We start from the raw sequence: 21,617 nt of genomic DNA, 5'->3' as shown, positions 1-21,617 counted from the left end.
CCCCACCTGTCAGTCTTTCTTCACAGGGTTAAAAATCTCAACACCAGGTTATGATCCTGCTCCACAGCTACCTGATGAAGGAGCAGCACTCCCAAGAACTAGTGCTTTTAAATAAACCTGTAGGACTATAATCTGATGTTGTATGATTTTTAACTTTGGAGAGTGTGGTGCTGGAAAAGCACAGCAAGTCACACAGCATCCGAGGAGCAGGAAAATCTATGTTTCTTCAGAAATGTCGATTCTCCTCCTTGGGTGCTGCCTGACCTGCTGTGCTTCTTCAGCACCACACTTGCTACTCTGATCTCCAGCATTTGCAGTCCTCACTTTTTCCTCCTGATTTTTAACTTTGTCCACCCCAGTCCAACACTGGCATCTTCTCAACATTTCTTCACAAGATAAGCCTTTGTCCCAGGAAAGAGTTGAGCTGAATTGTTTCTTGTGCATTTGTATTGACATTCCAATAAGGAGACCAGAACTTCATGCAATACATCAAATGTGATCTTACCAAATTTACTTGCAAACCAGCAGTAAAGCCTCCCTATTTTTATATTTCATTTTCCTTGCAATACGTACCAATTTACCATTTGCCCTCTTCATTGCTGCTTGTTCCTGCATACTGACGTTTTGTGAATCGCGTATCAGGGCTCCCAGATCCTCCCGCATCACTGCGTTCTGCAATTTCTCTCCATTTAAATGCTGTTCTTCTTAGCAAGTGGGTTCAGTTGCCAGTTTTCATGTCTGACTTGTACGTTTGTCCTTGAACTTGGGAATGAACATTTATTTTTGTACTAAATCATCATGCTAACAATAACTTAATTGTTGGTAGTCTATTCAAGCTGATTGGATTGGAATGGGTGTGGTATTTTCTGCAATGATTCACCAGCTGCTCTCTACAGTTATTGTGTACGGGCATAGTATGAGCTGGAACTTGCTAACTGCTTGGACTTGAGAGTCTGATTGCCCTTGACATCAATCAGCATTTGATAAAGTGTTGCTTCTGGCAGGTCTAACAAAATTGAAATCAATGGGAATGGGGAATCTCCGGTTGGCATGGGCTGATAAGTGGTGAGCAGCATATGTCATGTTCATGCTGGGCAATGACTGTTTCCAAAGAGGGAGAATGCAATTTTAATTATTCTGTGCACTAACAGTGCTGAATTCCAACCATCAGCAACCTGGGTCTTACTGTTGACGAGAGTTAACAGAGCCAGCCATATTAATACTGTAGTTATAAGAGCATGTCAGATGCTGGGATTTCTGTGGTGAGTAACTCTCCTTGATTCTCCAAGAACTGTCCAGCATTCGCAAGGCATAAATCAGGAGTGTGATGAAATACACTGTTTGCCTTGCTAACAACAGTGTTGGACTTGCCTCAATTCGGAGTACATCTTTCCAACTTAGATATTGACCAGTTTCCTGTTCATTGAATAGGTGTCTTCCAAATCCCATTAGGGTGCAATAGCACCAGCTTCTGTGAGCAATTTAGAAATGAGCAATAAAATACTTGTCTTTTCACAGTGAGCACATCTGGAATCCTCTCTCTAAAACCACAGATGAGGCTAGATGTTAATTGGGATAAGGGTATTGAGTTGAATTGTATGGAATTGAGGTACAGATCCGCTGCAATCTAATAGGATAGTGGATAGGCCTAAGGAACACAGCGGCTCTGTCTTGTTGCAGTGTCACCAAAAGGATTTTATGGACTGAAAGGACTGCTAGATGCCAATTTTTCCTTTTTTTGTTTAAATTCTTTCCTTGTCACAGGTCCCACTTCCCTTACTGTTCAGTCCTTTTTGGGATACTTGGACAGCAAGTGATGATAATCTACTGAATCATTTTTCTCCGTGACATTGGGAGCCTGGAACCCTGACTGTCAACAGATTTAACAAAGACTTGGCCCACCAACAGTTTGTACATACTCTGTTTATTCTGAGCGCAAATGTTTGGGAGATATTATTAAGTGGAAGCTCTTAATTCTCCCTTCATCTCTCTGCTCTGTAATCACCTGAACATGGGGTATTGCTGCCAATTACACAGCAGCCCACTGTCACTGTCAGCTGAGATGAGCAGAATACAAGGTAGAGTTTGAGACTGTCTTGATCATCTTGCTGAGCTCCTCATAGTCCTTACTAGATCAACCACAGGTAACATCTTGCTACCAACCTTTATAACTGACATCTACTGAAGACATTGATGTCATGGAGCTGTTTATAACAGAAGGGTGAAACTATGATTAGCAGAAGTTGTCTGACTTTACTATGACTACAAAGTGCTTTAATGAGAAGATAAATAGTAAAATGTGCATGTCTCCTTCCTTCCAAGCTGAAAGTCAGAAAATGTGGAGGGTATTAACATTGAGGTGGATTAATGAGTGACTGTAAGAGTTAGATGGCGATGGGGTAAGTGTCAGAACGCCATTAGAATGTGTTGTGACATGAAGTTTTGGCCTTTGTGTAAATCAGTCAAGAGTGCAGTTTTTATGCTGAAAAATGTGTTGCTGGAAAAGTGCAGCAGGTCGGGCAGCATCCAACGAGCAGGAGAAGAAGGGCTTATGCCCGAAACGTCGATTCTCCTGTTCCTTGGATGCTGCCTGACCTGTTGCGCTTTCCCAGTAACACATTTTTCAGCTCTGATCTCCAGCATCTGCAGTCCTCACTTTTTCCCTGCAGTTTTTATGCCACCAGTTTGAAAAGGGGATTTGAGAATTTGGGTAACTCTGTGTTCAATATCTACTAACACTAGACTGTGTATGTTTGCAGTAAACATACCAGATGCTACGGCTGATGGGTGCTTAGGTGGGAAACCAACCATAATTGGAGACTCTGCCTCTATTTCCGAGCACAATGGGATAACAATGAATTCAAGGTCACGTGAAAGCACGGAATTGGGGTGAACCCAGTTTGTATCATTGGCATCAAAGGAGCCATAAGGCCTTGGAGATGGTGCAGGGGGAAGCAGCCAGGCTGATTTGTGGTGTTGATAATGAATTTGAAAGAACCAGCAGATAAGAATAGACGTCTCCAAGCCGATTAGTCAGAAAGCAACGAAGAGCAATTTGGATGTTCCTCAGAGGCCAGATCATAGGGCAGTGATACAGGTTTCTGAAGAGTTGAGGCTCTGGGATGTCAGGAATAACAGTTGATAGCTTCATATTAACCTTTTTCATTATTATAGATAAATTATTAGCTTCACTTGGAAATAGATAAAGAAACCCAGCTGCTGACCATATCTTGCACCGATTTAATAATTCAACCAAGATGAGCTGCTTTACATTCTAGTTCTGCTGGGCCTGCTCACATGTAATAACATGTTTTATTCTTGTTCAAGATTTGACAGTGTTCAAAACCCATTATGATTTCCCCTATTTCCTGGGACATTTGGTTCGTGAGTCACTGCCTGCAGGCTTCAAAGCTGATTTCAATGTCAGGATCAGTCTCTCAGATTCCCTGCCAAAGGCAAAATAAAGCACTCAGCACAAGGTCAATAAATTCTTTGTAAAATGTAAATGCACATGATTCGGTAGTGGTTATGGATTTGCTCCTTCTTGTAGATAGTGACATCCCTGATGCAGCCAATTTGGTTACAATGCTTAAGATGGTTGGAGAGTTGATTGGGCAGATAGGGCAAAATCTTTCTGCTAGTTACAGGTTGTGGGGTGGGGAGGAGGATAGAGTCTATAATAAGGGCGTAAAGGCCATTCAGAGGTGATATCAGGAAACTCTTCTTTTCACAAACTGGGGTGGAAATCCAAAAGTACTCTTTTCCCCCCCCCCCCCCCCCCAAAAAAGTGGCTTTTGAGGTCAATTGGAAGCATCCTGACAGGATTGATAGATGTTCATGAGGCAAGTGCATTAAGCATGTGAAACGAAGATGGATAGATTTAGTTGAGATACCACTAATAATGATCTGATTGGCAAAACAGACCTTAAGAGCTGAATGACCTCCTCATGTCCTTGTTTTCCGAGATGACAGGAATTTGAAAACTGAGACCTTTAGGTCAACCTTTCATTGCCTCCTCAGATGACTCATGTTCATGCCTTAGGATATTTGTGTGTCACTGCTAATTCACAAAAAACCCATATTAAAAGAGTGGGCCTGATTGGTGAGGGTTTTCCAGCTGTTTGTCTGTGGAGGTTATCTTAAACTGTTCTCAGCAGAAAATGCTTTATTACCATCAGGAGAGGAAATCATCCCCAATGGCATTGAGGCACGCTCTCTCACACACGATGATATCCATGTGCTCTGTGCCGACCTAGAATGAAAGCTGCAATCTTTGTCCCTGAGTACATTACCTTTTAACCTTACCAAGTGAATCGACACAGTCTTAGTCAACCCCCTTTCACATGTATTGTGGTTTAATGAGACTGGCACTATCTTAGTTGGGATGCTGTTTGTTTAGACTGATGATTAAGTGTTTAATGAGTGGCTCTTCATTGTTTTGATTCAATTCCAAGTTGAGCTGAAATGTGAAGTAGGACAGTCTGCCTTGTTCTGGACCTCGTTATCAATAAAGCAGTAAGCCTGAGAAGCCCAACACATGCTGCACTCCAAGCCTTGTGGATGTTACTGTGTGTTAATCAACATTGTTGGTATTTGGATGTTGTCAGGCCTTGGGGACACAAACTTTGGGGTCAGACTTTTTAACCAATACCTGAGTTTATATTCCATTATGGAGACAGATCGACTTAGGGAGAGGTGATGGTATGGTGGTATTGCAAGAATATTAAACCAGAAACTCAACTCATGTTTCAGGGACCTGGGTTCAAATCCCATCTGGAGGATAGTGGAATTTGAATTTGATTTTTAAAAAAAAAAATCTAATGGAAAGTTGGAATGAAGAAGCTACTAATGATCTTAAAAACATTGTCAATTGTTAGAAAAATGGTTGGCTCACTACTGTCCTTCAGGGAAGGAACTGTGCCATCCTTACCTGGTCTGGCCACATGTCAGCCCAGACCCACAGTTGTTGACTCTCAACTGACCTCTGAAATAACCTAGCAAGCCACTCAGTTTTTGTCAATCACTACTGAGTCTCAACAAAGAAACTGGATAAGACCATCTGGTATTGACCTAGACAATGGCAAAGACTACAGCAAAAGCAATCCTGTCAATCCTGCAAAGTCCTCCTTAACAATGTATGGGGAACTAGTGCCAATATTGGGAGAACTGTCTCACAAACAAGTCCAGCAATAGCCTGACATAGTCATACTCCATAAAGTAATGCAGTGAGCAACTTACCACCTGACTCCCCAAAGCCTGTCCACTATCTCCAAGGCACAAGTCATGAGTGTGATGGAATACTCGCCACTAGCCTAGATGAATGCCGCTGAGCAACGCTCAAGAAGCTTGACATCATCTAGAACAAAACTGCTTGCTTGATTGGTGTTACAACCACTCACTTCATCACCGACACTCAGTAGCAGCAGTATGTAACATCTACAAGATGCAGTACAGACATTCACCAAAGATCCTTCACCAAAGAAAGCATCTTCTAAACCCACAGCCACTTGCATCTAGAAGGACAAGGGCAGGAGATAAATGGGAAAACCTTTTACCTGCAAGTTCTCCTCCGAGTCACACTCCATCCTGACTTAGAGGTATATCACCATTCTTTCAATGACACTGGAATCCGCCCCCCAAGGGCATTGAGGGTCAACCTACAGCACGATTGTGGCAGTTGAAGAAGGCAGCTCACCATCACATTCTCAAGGGCAACTCTGGGCAGGCAATAAATACTGGCCAGCAAACAAAGCCCATGTCTCACGAGTGAACTTAAAAAAAAAAAAATGTTCTCGAGATATATTAACTGATCACTCTTGGGAGGTTGAAAGTTGTAATTAATGAATAGAAGAAGAACAAACATTTCTAGAACCACTTTTATGCATTCAGAATTATCCAAAGAGGTTCACAACAACAAGTTATCTTTTTTCAAAAACAAATTACACATTGAATAGTTAGTGTGGAAATTAATTGGTGAATAGCAAGGTTCCAACGTTGATAGGGTGATATTTGATCAGTTAACCTATTTGAGTGAAGGAATGGTATGTCTACATTTGGGCCAAAAGTTAAAGTACCACCTCCCCCTGAGGTGTATCATCACAGCTCAATGGGTTGGTTAAAATAAGTACATTCCCTGTCAATACTCACATGCTTCTGTCTGAGCAGGCAAACAGATCCTCCATTTAATGACTCATTCAAACAATGTAGTGGCCCTCTCCATTCTCTCCTGGGGAACCAATCTCAAATCCTGACATGGAGCCTGAACCAGCAGAGCCAACTTGCCAACTCTTTTGAAAGTATTTTTACTACTTCTCTTGGATGCCTTAGAACTTGCAGTTTTGCAATGGAAGGAAGGGCTGGACTGTGAGTAATTTTAGTTGTTTTTTTTTTGGTGTGTAATGAGTTTTTTTGAGTCGTTGATATGATGAAGCCATTGCTAAGCATTTGTAGACCTCTGCAGAGAATGGATCAGTTTATCTTGGAGCCAAGAATGAAAGAGAAGAACTGCATATTTTTCAAGGGAAAAGTAGTTAAGTATTTGAAGGAAAGACTGGGGATATGTGGGGGATTGATGAGGGCAATGAAAACAATTGGGAATTGCTTTGATATTGAACAGATGCTAACATAAGCAATTTAGGAAAATTTCAAAGTGATGCAGCAAAGCAGTGGATATTCAGCTGACGACCATTAACCACTGAGATGTTTTAATGAGCCTTGGCATCAGTTTATCTGTCAATGTTGTCGGGTTTTCTTTATGTCAAATGGTAAAGGATCAATAGGGTTGCAGTGATGTGAATAAATGTAGTGTTATGTTACAGATAGGTTTCATGAGTTGCTGATTCACATGATGATGTGAAATCTTGAATTCAGTCCAGTTATGAGAATCTGGCATCATGACCTCATGATGCTTGTTAAGCAGCAAAGAAAGGATGGATTGTCAAATTCCTGCACATTGCCTTGCTTCCTGAGGCTATGCATGAGTCGAAGGAAATGGTTCGACTGTCTCATGGCATAGAATGAAGAAAGGTTAAACAATAGGTGTCTTTCCTCTTCCTTTTGATATCAAATTATCAGTAACCTGGGGATATTTAAGGTTATATCATTTTAGAGCTTTTAATTTTTTTAAATATCTTTGGTATTTAATAAAATTAGTGGGCAAAACACTACAGATCAAAACCAAGCAATGCTCAGCAGATCTAATGCATCTGATCAGAGAAGAAAGGGTGTTAATGGCCTGGCCATTCTGAACAGGGCCTGAAGTGCTAATTCTGATGCTGATTAGGTTATAACTGCTCACTTTTAGATATCTTCTGCTCTGGAAAGTTCAGGTGCCCTGTTCCAAAAATGTCCAAGAATCCACATATTCAACATCAAAGAGAATTGGCTGAAATTTCTTCCCCTTTTTTGTAGTAGCAGCAGTGTGCTGTTGTCCGAGAGTTAAATATCCAATAGCACAGCCAGTCACTTTGATAGCTCCTGTGAAAGGATGGTTACCTCCAGGCTGTGAGACCACCAGTTGGTTTTGGTGGCGGGGGTGAAGGTCAGGGTTGGGGCACAGCATATGTTGGTTTGGGGTTTGGTTGGTGGTGAGGGTTTGGGTCAGGCCTCTGCAGGAATAGAGGGCTAGGGTATCAAGTCTGTAAGCATCAGATCTTGGGGTGAGTTGATTGGGGTTGGCTTTCAGGAATCTGGGAGGGGGTGAAAGTGGTCATAGCTGGTGTAGCTGGAGGTGTAAGCGGTGAATGTTGGCTGGTCCACTTTAATAGGTACCTAGGAGTTAGAGCAGGTTTTTGAATTTCTTTTACTTTGGAGGTACACAGATAAATTTCTCTAGCAATTTCTATTGTTTCAGATCTTCATCCGCAGTTTGTTGTTTTATTTCAAGACCTTTCATCAGTTAGTTCTGACAAAATGTACAATGTTTCAACACACATACAGATCGTTCAACCATTAAATCCATGTTGTCGCCATTTAACAATGAGATCCCACGCTTGACGTCAGTCTCCATCCTATTTAATGTTTTATTATCCTATTTTGGCAGCTAATGTACTGTTAAAAGACTCTGTACACTGCTTAGAGGATATTTCCCATTTAATCTGTTCAGAGATGTTATTACACATCTCTGCAGCAGATGGGACTTGATCCCGTTCTCCTGGACTAGAGTAGAAAAGCAAGGAAGTTATGCTAAACTTCTATAAGTACTGGATAGATCTCCAGATGAATTGTGTTCAACTCTGGGAACCAAATAGAAGGAAGGATATTAAAGGTGTAAAACCAGTGCGGAGGCAATAACACAAGTTCTTCAGCAGTGGGCTATCTAGAGAAATTGGAATTGTTCCTTGTGCAGAGAAGGTTAAATGGGGGATTTAATAGAGGTTTTCAAAATTATTAAGGATGTTGACTGAGTGGCAAGAGAGTTGAAAACAGGGGAAACAGATGTAGGAAAATTGTCAGGAGATCAGAAGCTTTGTTTTACAGTGCATTGTGATCTGGAATGTACTGTCTGCAAGGTTGGTGGAAGCAAATTCAACATCACTTTCAGGAAGAATTTGGAAAAACAATTGAAACAAATATTTGCAAAGATTTGAAACTAATTGGTTATCTCTTTCACTGCCCCAGCACAGTGGCTGACAATAGTTTTGTTTGTGGTAGCAGCCCATGTGGTGATAAGGCCTGATGTGTGGACATTGGGGTCGAGAAATGGGAGAAGGCGCTCAAGCCCTAAAATGATTGAATTTGATGTTGAGTCCCAAAAGACCGTGTTCACAAGTGGAAGATGAAGGGCTGTTCTTTCAGCTTGCGCTGCGGTTTGCTGGTGCACTGCAGCAAGCCCGAGACAGAGTTTTCAACTAGAAAGCAGGCAATCGGCACAGGTACGATGGGCTGAATAGTTCTCTGCTATGGATTGTTTGTAATGGATGTCTTGTTCACATGGTCACTGTTCTCCGGAGCAGCTGGTAATCATTGATTCAATCATTATAGTTTGAAACACAAACTGTGTGTGCAGACTTTGAACACTAACTCGGACCATCCTGGGTCTCGATCTGTTTTTGATCTAATTTATATCTGTAATCATTCCTGCATTGTCAGCATTCCTTAGGTTGTTTATTAACTTTCCAATAGTCTTGAACTCAATCCCTGAGTGATCCACATGCTTTTGTGATTAGTAAGACAATAAAATTTGGAATTGTACCAATGCTTCACAGATTGACTGACTGATCCTGCAGGCCTCTGAAATTGAAAGACATCATGAGAGGTTGGATGAACGTGTGCACCCTGTTATAGTTGAATAGTTTGCCTGCTTTGGGAGTGAGCATCCAAGTCTAGGTGGGGTGACATGACATGTTGCACAAATATCATCAAGCAGCAGGATGAACACAACAGCAGCTGCTGCTGTTGTTTTTTAAGCAGCTTTTAAAAATTTGTTTATATTTCATATGAGGTGTGAAACTGAGACCCACTCCCTCAGATGGATATAAATGATCCTGTGGTTGTTGGAATAAGTGCTAGGGATTCCTCGCCTCCTTGTTTCCTGGACAATATTTATCCCCCAAATTGGACTGGCTAGAAGAATGGGCAAAGAAGTGACAGATGGAATAAAATGTATGAAAATTTGACGCATTTTGGTTGGAAGAACAGAGGCATAAACTATGTTCTAAATGGGAAAAATGATTTGGAAATCTGAAACATGAAGGGACTTGGGAGTCCTGGTTCAGGATCTCTTAATGTTAACATGCAAGTATACAAGGCAGGTAGGAAGGCAAATACATTTTGTTAGTATTCATTTTGAGAGGGCAGATGTACTCGTATTGGAGGGGGTTCACAAGAATGATTCTGAAGGTTGAAGGGCTTGTCATATAAGGAACAGTCAAGGACTCTAAGTCTGTACCGGATTGAGATTAGAAGGATCAGGGGATCTCTGACTGAAACTCTAGAATACCGAGAAGCCTGGCTAGAGTGGATGTGGAGAAGATTATTATTATTTCCATTATTAGAAGAGACTAGGACCCAAGAGCACAGTCTCAATGAAGGGATAACCCTTTAGAACGGAGATGAGAAGGAATTTCTTTATCTAGAGGGTGCTTAATGTGTGGAATTCATTGCCTCGGAAGACTGTAGAGGCCAAGTCATTGAGTGTTTTCAAGATGGGGATAGGTTTTTGATTTAGTAAGGGGCTCCACAGTTATAGGAGAAGGAAGGAGAATAGAGTTGAGAAACATATCAACCCTGATCAAATGACTAAACAGGCCCAGTGGGCTGGATGGCCTAATTCTGTTCTTCTATCACAAAAACATTTTGTATGAACATTTGCTGTTTATGGTTGTTTGTTGCTATCACGTTTGGTGTCACATTCCCTTGTGACAGCATCTTAAAACACATGATTATCTCTGAAGTGCTTTGGGATGTCATGGTGATCATGTAAAGTGCTGTAAGTCCATTCATTTTTTTTTCCATCAATTCATACTTAAAGGAGACCCAATGCTCAAAAGGACCAGAACCGATGAGGAGGGACCTTGGCAGTGAGCATTATTAATACAGTGCAGGGTTAGGAATAGATCTAAAATCACTTATTTATCAGAACCAGCACTAGAGCATGCTTTACACATTAAAGCCAGATAGTTGCACCTGTCAGTCAGCCATACATTAAACAATCTTGTCTGGATCCATTCAATCCAATCTGGATTCTTAAACATCTCCAATTTTAATTACTGTATCATGGAGGACTTAGTTGTCTACGGCCAAGCACTGGAAAACCATCCCTATACCTCCCTTGTTTTTCTGTTGCTTTCCTCCTTCAGGACTCCTCAAATCTACCTCTGTTCAGTGACAAACTTTGTTGTATAATATTCCAGTGAAGTTCTTGGGTCATTCACTACATTAAAAAGATGCTATGTAAATTTATGTAGTTGTTGTTTTAGTTGCAGATATAACATAGTTAATGTTATAAGTATGCAATTTTCACGAGGCTGCAGTTAGCAATCATGAGAGTTGTGTGTATTTTGAGCTCCGTTCCATTTATCCTCCAGTCTGAATAAAGCACAGATGAACAATGATAGGGCGAGGCACTGAGGGAAACTTAGTCTGGCCAAGAGCAACACCCCATTTCCATCATCCAGTCCCAATACATTTCCTGCTTCATTGTATGGCTGTGTGCAAGCAGATTCCTCACAAAGCTTCTCTGACAAATGGTTACATCTTCCTGTGTGAATTCCAGAAATCCCTAATTTGTGACCTTTCCTCCTGCGCTCAGTCTCATGTTTATAATCATTCACCTTTCTGCTTACTTGCTAGTAACTCAAATGTTAACTTTGACATAAACAGAATGCCACTTATGGTAATCCAGCAGAAACGTTGTTAATGTTTGCTTTTTGTGTGGCATTTGAGAATAGGATACTTTTCTTACTGTGGGTGAGATGTAATATCCATTTCTCTTGATATCTGCAGGCTTAATCTTCCAGAACCACATGCTCATACCTGGGAAGAAAAGTCACTGGACATTGAGAAACCATGTACTTTATTCATATTCTATGCAACAAAAGTATTCTGAAATATTGTAATTGTATTGAAGCCTGATTGATCTGGTGTTTGGCAACAGCAGCTCATGTGATGTAACTTCGAGGAATGTGTCCACCAAGAAGTGGCATCCTGAAATCCAGGTCAGGAGATTTTCATGGGCTAGACCAGGGCTCCATAACCTGGTAACAAGAGCCATCTTTAAATTTAGTCAAAACATGATAGCTTATGAGCCATACTGCTGCAATTCACGTACCAATGACAAAACAAGAGAGGGACGCATTTTGTTTCCTGTGTGATACTCTTGGATGATAATGATGCTGATAAATGTATATGAAGCCACAGAGAGGCCATTATGCCAGCACCCTGCAAGTGCAATTCACTTAATCCCACTCACCTGCCTCTCCCTTTAATATCAAGATTAAATATCAAAAGTCCCTTTCTAAAAACCATGATTGGATTTGCCTCCACCGGACTGCTGGGAGGAACATTCGAGATCCTAATCAGTTGTTGTGTAAAGTTTTTTTTCATGATACCATTGCTGCTTTTGGCAGTCGCTTAAATCTGTGCCATTTGGTTCTAGATCAATGGATATAGCTTCTCCCTGTCTTCTTTCCAGATCCTTTGTGATTTTTGAATACTTCTGACAAATTTCCACTCAACTGTCTCTTCGATAACAACAACCTCCGTTTCTCCAGACTTTGTTAATCAAATTCTATTTTTAAAATTATTAATATCAAACGCTTTTACAAACAAGTGCTAATTGATATTTTTTCACAATTACAATGTTCATAAGTTTTTAAAGGGCCATTTAATTATTATTAATACCCATGAGTGATTTGCATGATGGGTAATACATAAACCATTAATTTGATAGTATGTGGTATCATTTAGCTTGCAAAAAGTGCATGTGGCCTATTTTGGCTTTAATTCGCACGAAGTTTTGAAAAATCTTGTGCTGCACTGGTACTGACTCAATGTCTGGTTTTAGGTCCGTTGTGCACCAGAGCTGTGTCATAACATATGAGTAGATTGATTTTTTTTTTAAAAATCACAAGTTCTAGCTGTGTTATCTGTTTAAATGTTCATTGCCAAAAATTTTAAAGCTGAAACATATTTAGGCAACTTTGCACAAAATTGAGTGAGGGGAAAAAAGTAGCTTGATCAAGTTGAAATTTGCACAAGATCTTGATAAACTGCCTCTTTCTGTGGCTTGATATAAGTTTTTATCAGCATCAGTACCATCTGGGAGTGTTGTATACAAACCAAGATCTTGTGGTTCTAGAACATTCGTTTGCCCACCTCTTACCCCAACCCAAACTTTGGCTCAATATGGGCATATCACACACTGTCTTTATAAAGTTCGCTCTTAGTTTGTATCAATGTTTAGGTTGTTTTAGTTGTAAGTGTTCCACCACTAGATAGTTAACTGTGATGACATGGCTAGATTTGGGCCCATTCCATAGCTGTGCAAAGTTAATCCCTGTTAACATGTCTGGTATGCACTACTTTAAAAAAAATATTAAATGAAGGTTCAGTAAAGACTTTCAGGCAAAGGGCACAAAAGTGATATTTATTTGCTAACTCTTTAAAAGAACTGGTACCGACAAAATGGATGGAATGGCTGTCTCCTTGCTGTAAGAACTTATGAAGCTGTAAGGTAGGTCAGTTTTTCCCTGGTATGGCTGACCAAGACTTGCGAAAATAAATAACTCGATCACTGAGGTTCTATTTCAACTTGGCCCTTCACAGACCTGTGGTTGCTTGGCATCGACACAGGCACATGTTTTGAAATGTGCAGTTTGTACCGAATGTCACAGTGACCATTGTGCCTCCAGGAATTGTTAAGCTTGACTGCTCTGTGGAATGTTTTGTCCTAATCCTATTTTGAACTGGCCAAAATTCTCCCTTTGTGAAGCACCAAATGCATGCTTTAATTTAATTTCGTTGGATAACAGATGAACATCTTGGGACATGGACTGTGCCCTAAACCTCGTGCCTTGTTAGTTAAAGGTGGGAATATCTCTGAGTCTGTGAGAACCATTCCTTTCTAGCCAAGATGCCCCTAAATTGGCCCCACGTTTAACATGCAGAGCATTCTTGGATCTTTTGATTAACGTTTCAGCTTGTGTCAACATCACTGAAGGGAAAAACACATTTTTGCTGCCTTGTGTCTGTTCCAAGGAGACCTGTCTTTAATCCTCTCTGGGCATGAGTATTATCTCATGCAGTTCCTCCTTGTTTCGTGGGTTGCACATCGACTCCACTGACTGCTCACGTGGTTGGTGTGATTGTTGGTCGTGAGTTCTCATGAATTTTGATCATGCGAGACATTAATTAAGGCTGAAATAATTGCCAGTTTGCGTGGATGAGGAATCTTGAGGTGGTGAAGGTCGGGTATGGGAGGTTTTGTGGGAGTATATTGTCCCTGTTGACTGACCATTTAGTGCAAATAAGCAGCTTTAACGAGTTGTGATGTCAGATAGTTCCTTGCAGTTCCTATGGGGAAACCATAAAACTAAATGGTCAACTTTACCAGATTTACCCAAAGAAGTTGCTGACAAAATTCCACATTTTGTAGTTTTTAACTTCAACACAATAATAGTTTTTACTCTAGCACAAATCAGAACCAATGCTGATGACACATGAATTATCAGGGAAGAATATTTTAATAAGAAGGTAAATTTTGTTTTAATAGTTGATGGTTCATAAGTATGTCTTAGGCAACCGCTAGCATCTGTACCACTCTCCACACAAGTATTGCACACTGTAGGTGCCTAATCCAACAATATTTTATCCTTTATTTATGCAAAGTTAGTCAGGAATTATGTCTGAGTTTCATGGACACGTCTATCATCAACCAGGCTCACTTTTTTTTGAGCCCTTTCGCCCTCAGGTCACAATATTTCCAATGGTGTAGCTTTCAAAGTTACTTTTCAAATGACCAATCAACAAAATCCTGGTTCACAGTTTGGCTCTTTCTGGAAAAGCAACTAGCCCTTAGCATTTTAAAGCTATTCACAGATTTCCAGGTTTAGACATTTTTAGACATCTGAGAGATTCTATGCTTTCTCCCAAACAGAAAATCTGACCTTTCCCTAAGAACTATTTGCTTCCAAGAATTTGCTGTGTTCCTCTTGCTTTCTTTTTTTTTCCTTGAGTCTGCATCTATGTGCTGACTATCTTCATCCCATAGCCTGTTATTTTCATTCATGGCAATGTGCTGGACCAACACATATTGCCTAGCCCTTGTTCCCTTTGTTAAGGTGGTGGTGAGCTGCTGCTTGAACTGCTGCAGTCCATTTTGTTCAGGCACACACATGCACATCCTGTTGGGAGGGAGTTCTGGGCTTTTGACCAGTGGATACTGAAAGAACAGCAATCCATATTTCCAAGTTAGAATGGTGAGTGGAGTTTGCAGGTGGTGGTGTCTCCATGTAGCTGCTATCCATGTCTTCTGAAATGGCTGTGGTAACGGTTTTGAAAGGTGCTATCTGAGGAGTCTGGGTGAATTCCTGCAGTGCATTTTGTAGATAGTACAATCTCCTGCTACTGTATCATTGATGGAGGATGGAGTGAATGTTTGTGAATGTGGAGCCAATTAAGTGGGCTGCTTAGATCTGGATTATATCAAACTGCTTGAATATTGTTGGAACTGCTTTCATCAATCCACTCCTGACTTGTGCCTTGTTCAGACGTTTTGGAGTCAGGTGGTGAATTATTCACTGTAGAATATGTAGCCTCCGACTTGCTCTTGTAGCCGCTGTATTTAAATATAAAATCCGGATCAGTTTCTGGTCAATGGTGACTTCGGGATGATAGCGGGGATTCTATGATGGTAATACCATTGCATGTCAAAGGTGTTGATTAGATTCTCTCTTGTTGAAGATCATTGCCTGGCACTTGTGTGGTGCAAATGTCACTTGTCAGCCAGACCTGGATATTGTCCAGAGTGTGGTGCTGGAAAAGCACAGTAGGTCAGGTAGCATCCGAGGAGAAGGGAAATTGTTTTTTCTGGCAAAAGCCCTTCTTGAATTTTCCTGCTCCTCAAATGCTGCTTGACCTGCTGTGCTTTTCCAGCACCACACACTCTACTCTAATCTCCAGCATCTGCAGTCCTTCCTTTCGCTTGGATATTGTCCAGGCCTTGTTGCATTTGGATGTGAACTGCTTCACTATCTGAGGAGCTGTGCAGAACATTGTGCAATCATTAGCAAACATCATTTCTGATCTTGTGATAGAGAGAAGGTCATTCATAAAGCCACTGAAGATTTTGGGGCCAGATCACTACCATGAGAAATTTCTGCAGAGATGTCCTGGAGTTGAGATTAACAGACCTTCAACAACCACAGCTATCTTCCTTTGTGCTCAGCATAGCTTGAATCTCTGTCTACAGCTCTCATTTGTCTGCTAGCGATATGGCTTCATTCTTAACTTGTTGGTAGTGCTTCTATTTCAAGGATCACCAGAGTACATGAACTAGTATTTTGTATTAGCCAAGAAAATTACAATCGACAATTACATTTGATGCACAATCTTAGGCTTTTCAAACATTTTTGAAAACATTTACAGATTTAAAAATTACAATTCTGTTTTACTGGGTTAAAGATTATCCCACAACTATTGGTAATTGAGTTACAATTCAGCTTTAGGAGAAAAGGTAAAGCAATGTTTCTCTGCTATGAATTATCATTAATGTGCATGCAGCATGTTTAATAAAGGCTATGTAGACAGAACTTTACTTTGTAAGTAACAGTTTCTATATCACTGACTGGCATTAGGGTTTTGTTTTGTAATTATAATGAATGATGGTGTCATGCAAACACAACTTCTTGTTAATGGGAACTGTTTAGGAATAGAACATAGAGCATTGCAGCACAGTACAGGCACTTCGGCCCTCAATGTTAGTATGTACTAGCAATCATCTGGAATTCGCAACTGGGAAGAGCAGTGGAAGCAGTTTAAAGGCGAGTTGGGTCACCAATTGGAGATAATCATTTAGAGGGTTATGATGGCAAGAGCAAAGGACTAGATATAATTCAGTAGCTCTTTCAAAGAACTAGGGCAAACATAATATTCCAAATGACCTTTATCTTGTACTGTGAGAGGCTTTGATTTAAACTTATTTTGTGGTTGAATGTGGGGGGTTCTGGCTGTTGCTGCTACCAGCAAGTTATCTGTTACCATTAAGAACATGAATTTGGCTGCTTATCTCTACGTCCAACAACCTGATGAAGACCAGTAGGTAACTGGTACAAGAAATGTTTGCTTTATGTGTGGGCGTAACATTCCCCATCATTCATTATACGAACAAAACAAAACCCAAATGCCTTCCAGTGATATAGAAGCTTCCTTAGAAAGTAAAATTCTGTCCTCCCAGCCTTGATCAGACAATGCCAGAGCTGGTACGATATGGAGCTAGATAAGAGTAAAGACTTCATGTTGCTGTGAGGTGAATATTCCTCAAGTTGTGTCACAGGATCTTGAGTCTTCAATTATGTAACAGTCGTCAATTGGAGATGGGTTGATGAAAAAATATCTAGACATCTATATGGAAGTTTTGGGGTTCTTGTGGCACAGTGATAGTGTCTATACCTCTGGGTCAGGAGGCCTGAGTTCACGTCTGCAGCGCTAGAGGTGTGCAGTAACATCTCTGAATAGGTTGATTGGTAAATATAAAAAAGTGGCTCCGAGTAGATAGATCTGTGTAAGAGGAGAATCATTCTATTGAAGTGGGATGTGACTCAGTGGATTGATATAAGTTGTGTGTTGGAAGCTAAAAGACCAGTTTGTGGACCACATACTGTAGTGTGTAACTATTCCTGATGTCACAGAGAGATTACAAATTTTAAAACTAATCTTTCTGCCTATTCTCACTATCTGTCCTTTAGAGTATTATTTTAGTTTCTTCTGTTTTCGATTAGACGTGAGAGTGCATACCCACGCCCCCCATGTGTACTCTGAGTTTGCCAGGGCAGACACAAGATTGTGTGGTAAAGGTAAACCAGAAAGTGTTTATTTCACTCACTTTTCAGCGCTGGGGGATATCTTACAACACACATCTCCAAACATGCGAGGAAATATGGAATTGGAAAGGATCAAGAGATTAATGTAATTAGCAATGACTTACACATATCAAAGTTCAAGATGGTGTCCAATGTTGGAATTAGCAAATTGGAGTTCCTTTGTGGGTGGAAGTCTATGACCTAATCAGTGGTTGAGGAGTTCAGATCCTTTCTGCTCTTGACAGATTCCTTTTGGGAGTCTTCTGAGGTCATTTTGCTGAAATATAACTTCTGCTTCACTGTTTTGATGGAGTCTTTTTTTTTAAACTAATGAGTGCACAAATGCAAGTTGGTGTCTGCTTTTTACAGGCCAGAGACTTTTCCTGTATAACCCAGAATTAGGGGTGTTGATTATTGTAACGATATAGAATAATATTTGCACTGTAACTGTCCGCAATTTCAAAATTGTATTGGTAGGGTGAGTTGAGTTCAATACGGAGTCATGTGACCAAGTCTACTTTGGGTGGTTGGAGAAGGGAAGTTGTAACCATCAAAACAAAATAAACTTGTATTGCAGATAATAATGGCCCATTGGATAAGTTATAATTTATTAACATGGTTTATAACAAAAACAGAAATTGACTGAGAAACTCAGCAAGTCAGGCAGCATCTGTGGGAAGAAAGCAGAGTTAGCATTGCGAGTCTTGCTACTCTTCAGACTTCATAAGATTGGTGTAACTTGCAATTTTGTTGTGTAGGATATTTTCCAGGAGATTGTCCTCTCTGTAACAGCTAATACAATAAAAAATACCGAGTCCCTCCTGAGGTACATGAAAGATTGATTGCCTGGCTGACCATGTTTGAGAAGCTACCCAGAAGTTGCATGCCAAGTCTATTCACAGGAATGCAATAGCCATCTTTATAAGCAGTCACTGATTATATAGACAGAAATGGGTTAACAACCAGTTTTTATTCCGATATTGATACTGGGGTGCTCTGCAAAATCCCAGTGAGCCAAGTGGATGAGCAAAAGGCAGGAGAGTTAAGTTGTTTCAGTATAGTTTTATTAATCCCTGGCCAGGCATGGGTCTGAAGTTGTGGGTGAGATCCCATGACAGAGTCAAGTTCCTTATCCATCCTGAACCACCAGTAACATACTTAAGGGAGGGATGTACTGATGGAGGATTGGCATTGTGGAAGTACTGCATTATCACCAGTTCACTGCTGATTAAGTGTTACTTTCTCAGACTGGATATACTTCAGAGAGTACTATGCTATCAGAGGGTCAGTCAGGAAGGAGAAGGGCACAATCAGAGGGTCACTGCTGTGTTGGTGCAGTGCTGTTGGAGGAGGGACTGCTTGAGGGAATGCTGCACTATCATGGTCAGTGCTGAGAGAAGGCTCCCCAATCAGAGGGTCAGTGCCAGGGGATTGCTGCATTTCTGGTGGGTCATTGCTGAGGAATGGATTCTGCCATTGAGAGAAGTATCATCTCTCAATACCTACTGACCATCTTCTCTATAATGCACAGAGAACACTCATACATAAATGTTTTTATTTATTTTGTGTGGCTGTTTCCGTTTTGAGTCTTAAGCAACTTAAGTCATATGGTTCTTGTGAACAATATGTGCTCTCTTCCTGTCTCTGCCAAGTTGAGACCATCCATTGAATAGAGGAGAGGGTGATCTATTCCCTTTGACTGCAGTGCTTTTTAGATGTACTGTTCTCATGTGGAAAATACTTGATGATACTCTGACTGTTTGTGACGTCTGCACTGTCCCTGAACGCTGGCTATAAGGACATTTGGTCTTGTTATTTCAGGAAGTGTCTGCCCCCACAAAGGAACTGCGCCCTCGTCTCTGTCGTATGCAGAAAGGCTCTAATGGTTATGGCTTCAATCTGCACAGCGAGAAGTCAAAGGTTGGTCAGTATATCCGGGCTGTGGATGCTGACTCTCCTGCAGAACGTTCTGGACTGCTGCCTCAGGACCGCATAATTGAGGTACCCCACTTTCACTTTGTCTATCTCTCGCTCTCTCTTCCGCTGTCTCTGTCCGCCTGTGCGTACCTGCATGTCTTTGCCTGGGAGTGTAGTAGGGCAGTTTTATCGAAATATTCAACTGGGAAAGCTTTATGATGGAGCCTATCCCTGCCCTTACCAGTAGCAGTCGGTGGGTGGTGATCCAGGATTGGAGACTTTGCCACACATGAAGACATTTTGAATAAGCTCTTGAATTAGTCCACTCTTGCCCCTAGACTCAATAAATTTTACCTGCTAAAGATCAACCAGTTCAGGTCTGATCTGTGGGCACTACTTGATTGGCCTTTGTATGCCTCGGCTGTCCCTTTTGGATAGGGGCAAGGTGGTTTGTCTGATTGCTTGAAGGGACCCTCATCCTGAGCTTGTGGGCAGTGATATTCTGCAGTTAGTGTCACCAGTCATTGCTTTTTGCCCTGAACTTTGTGAGTGGTGTTCCTTTACCCACACTGTACCTCATTGGTTGAGAGTAAGCCACATATCACATTTCCTTGGTCACCAGCAGCACTGCCAATCAAATTTCAGGAATCCAAAACCTTCTTAAAAAGGCATTGATAAATTGTGTACCATTTCGCAATATTAGTGTCTCTCTGCCATTGGAGTATTTTCAAACTATCAGTGGAGCTGTCAAAAATTCCATTCACGCAATGTCTTCAATGAGATGAACCCTGCAAGAATTATTCTGATTCTGTCTTTGATTGGTTTCTGTCAGATGTCAGATTAAGTAAACACATCTACAAGGGGGAAGCTAATGGGAACGATGCTAATTTCAACCCTTTTGCTTTTGATTTTTCACTATATCCCCTTGTCACATTCTGCATGCCACTTCTGTCTTTTAGCTTTCTCCTGTTCTTTATTTAAATGCTCTACCTTTCTCCGACTGGGAACTTGTCTTCATGAAGCACAGATTTGCTTTTTCTTTTCTCCAGACGATGCGTTTTGCTGAATGCTTGCAGCTTTTTCAATTTTCGGTTTAATGCAGACTCTGTGCCTGAAGTGACATTTACTGTTGGTATATCTGTGGTCGTGTGCAATTCTGCTAAAATAAGCACTGGTTTGTGGTGCAGAGTGAGGGAACAATATCTGGAACTTTGCTGCAGGCTATTCATGTCCAAGGACACACTTGCTTCCTCTTGGTCACGTCACTGTGTGAGTAACAGAAGGCAACCAAAAAGACCCCCAAGAGTAAAATCTAACTGTGGTGCTTACAGGTAACAGCTAACAGAGGCCTCATGGGAAATCTGAGGAGCAATGAGGGCTCTAAGGTATTAATGTGTGTCAACATTTGCCTAGTCATATGATCTTAATTAATTTCAAATTGATCTCATTATTCACGATGGGCCTGGGTGCACTAGTATTGTACTATGACAGTGTTATACTATGACAGTATCGGAAGGCTACACATTGTACCACAGCAGATGGCAGAATTTCAATTCAATAAAAAATTTTATGGAAGTAAGAATCTACTGATGACCATTAAACTATTGTCAATTGTTGGAATAAACGATCTGGCTCACTAATGTCCTTCATGGAATGAAATCTGCCATCTTTACCTGGTCTGGCCTGTGTGTGACTCCAGACCCACAGCAATGTGGTTGACTGTTAACTGTCCTCTGAAATGGTCTAGCAAATCACTCAGTTGTATCAATCACTACGGAGTCTCAACAAAGAAATGAAACTGGATGGGCTACCTGGCATCGACCTAGGCTCTGGAAAAGGTAATGGGAGAAACAGTCAATCTTACAAAGTAGTCCTTAATAATATTTGGGGGCTAGTGTTAAAGTTGGGAGAGCTGTATCACAGATGAGTCAAACTTGCCATAGTCATACGCACAGAATTATACCTGTCAGACAATGTCTGAGGTACCACCATCACCATCCCTGGGTATGTCCTAGGAGAGATCCTGCAGAAGTAGTAGCACGGTGGTATATAGTCAGCAGGGAATTACCCTGGGAGTCCTTAACGTTGATTCTGCCTCGAAGTCTCATGGATTTGGGTTAAACATGCTGCTTACCATATAGCATCCTCCCCCAGTTGATGAATCAACACTCCTCCATGTTG

The 21,617-nt window shown here is 41.0% G+C and overlaps 1 protein-coding gene across 1 annotated transcript in view; it reads left to right on the top strand.

The window, feature by feature from the left end:
• The window catches only part of nherf1b (NHERF family PDZ scaffold protein 1b), a 101,484-nt gene that overhangs the window by 42,231 nt on the left and 37,636 nt on the right, over positions 1 to 21,617 (top strand). The window contains exon 2 of the mRNA XM_043714534.2: positions 19,341 to 19,520. Within this exon, the coding sequence (XP_043570469.1) occupies positions 19,341 to 19,520 (180 nt within the window). The remainder of the gene's footprint in view (positions 1 to 19,340; positions 19,521 to 21,617) is intronic.

Source organism: Chiloscyllium plagiosum, unplaced genomic scaffold, assembly GCF_037043375.1.
Source record: "Chiloscyllium plagiosum isolate Xiang-an unplaced genomic scaffold, Cpla_swu_hap1 HiC_scaffold_25, whole genome shotgun sequence".
Taxonomy (NCBI): Eukaryota; Metazoa; Chordata; class Chondrichthyes; order Orectolobiformes; family Hemiscylliidae; genus Chiloscyllium; species Chiloscyllium plagiosum.
The sequence above is the reverse complement of the archived record's forward strand: the minus strand, read 5'-3'. Positions and strand labels throughout refer to the sequence as shown.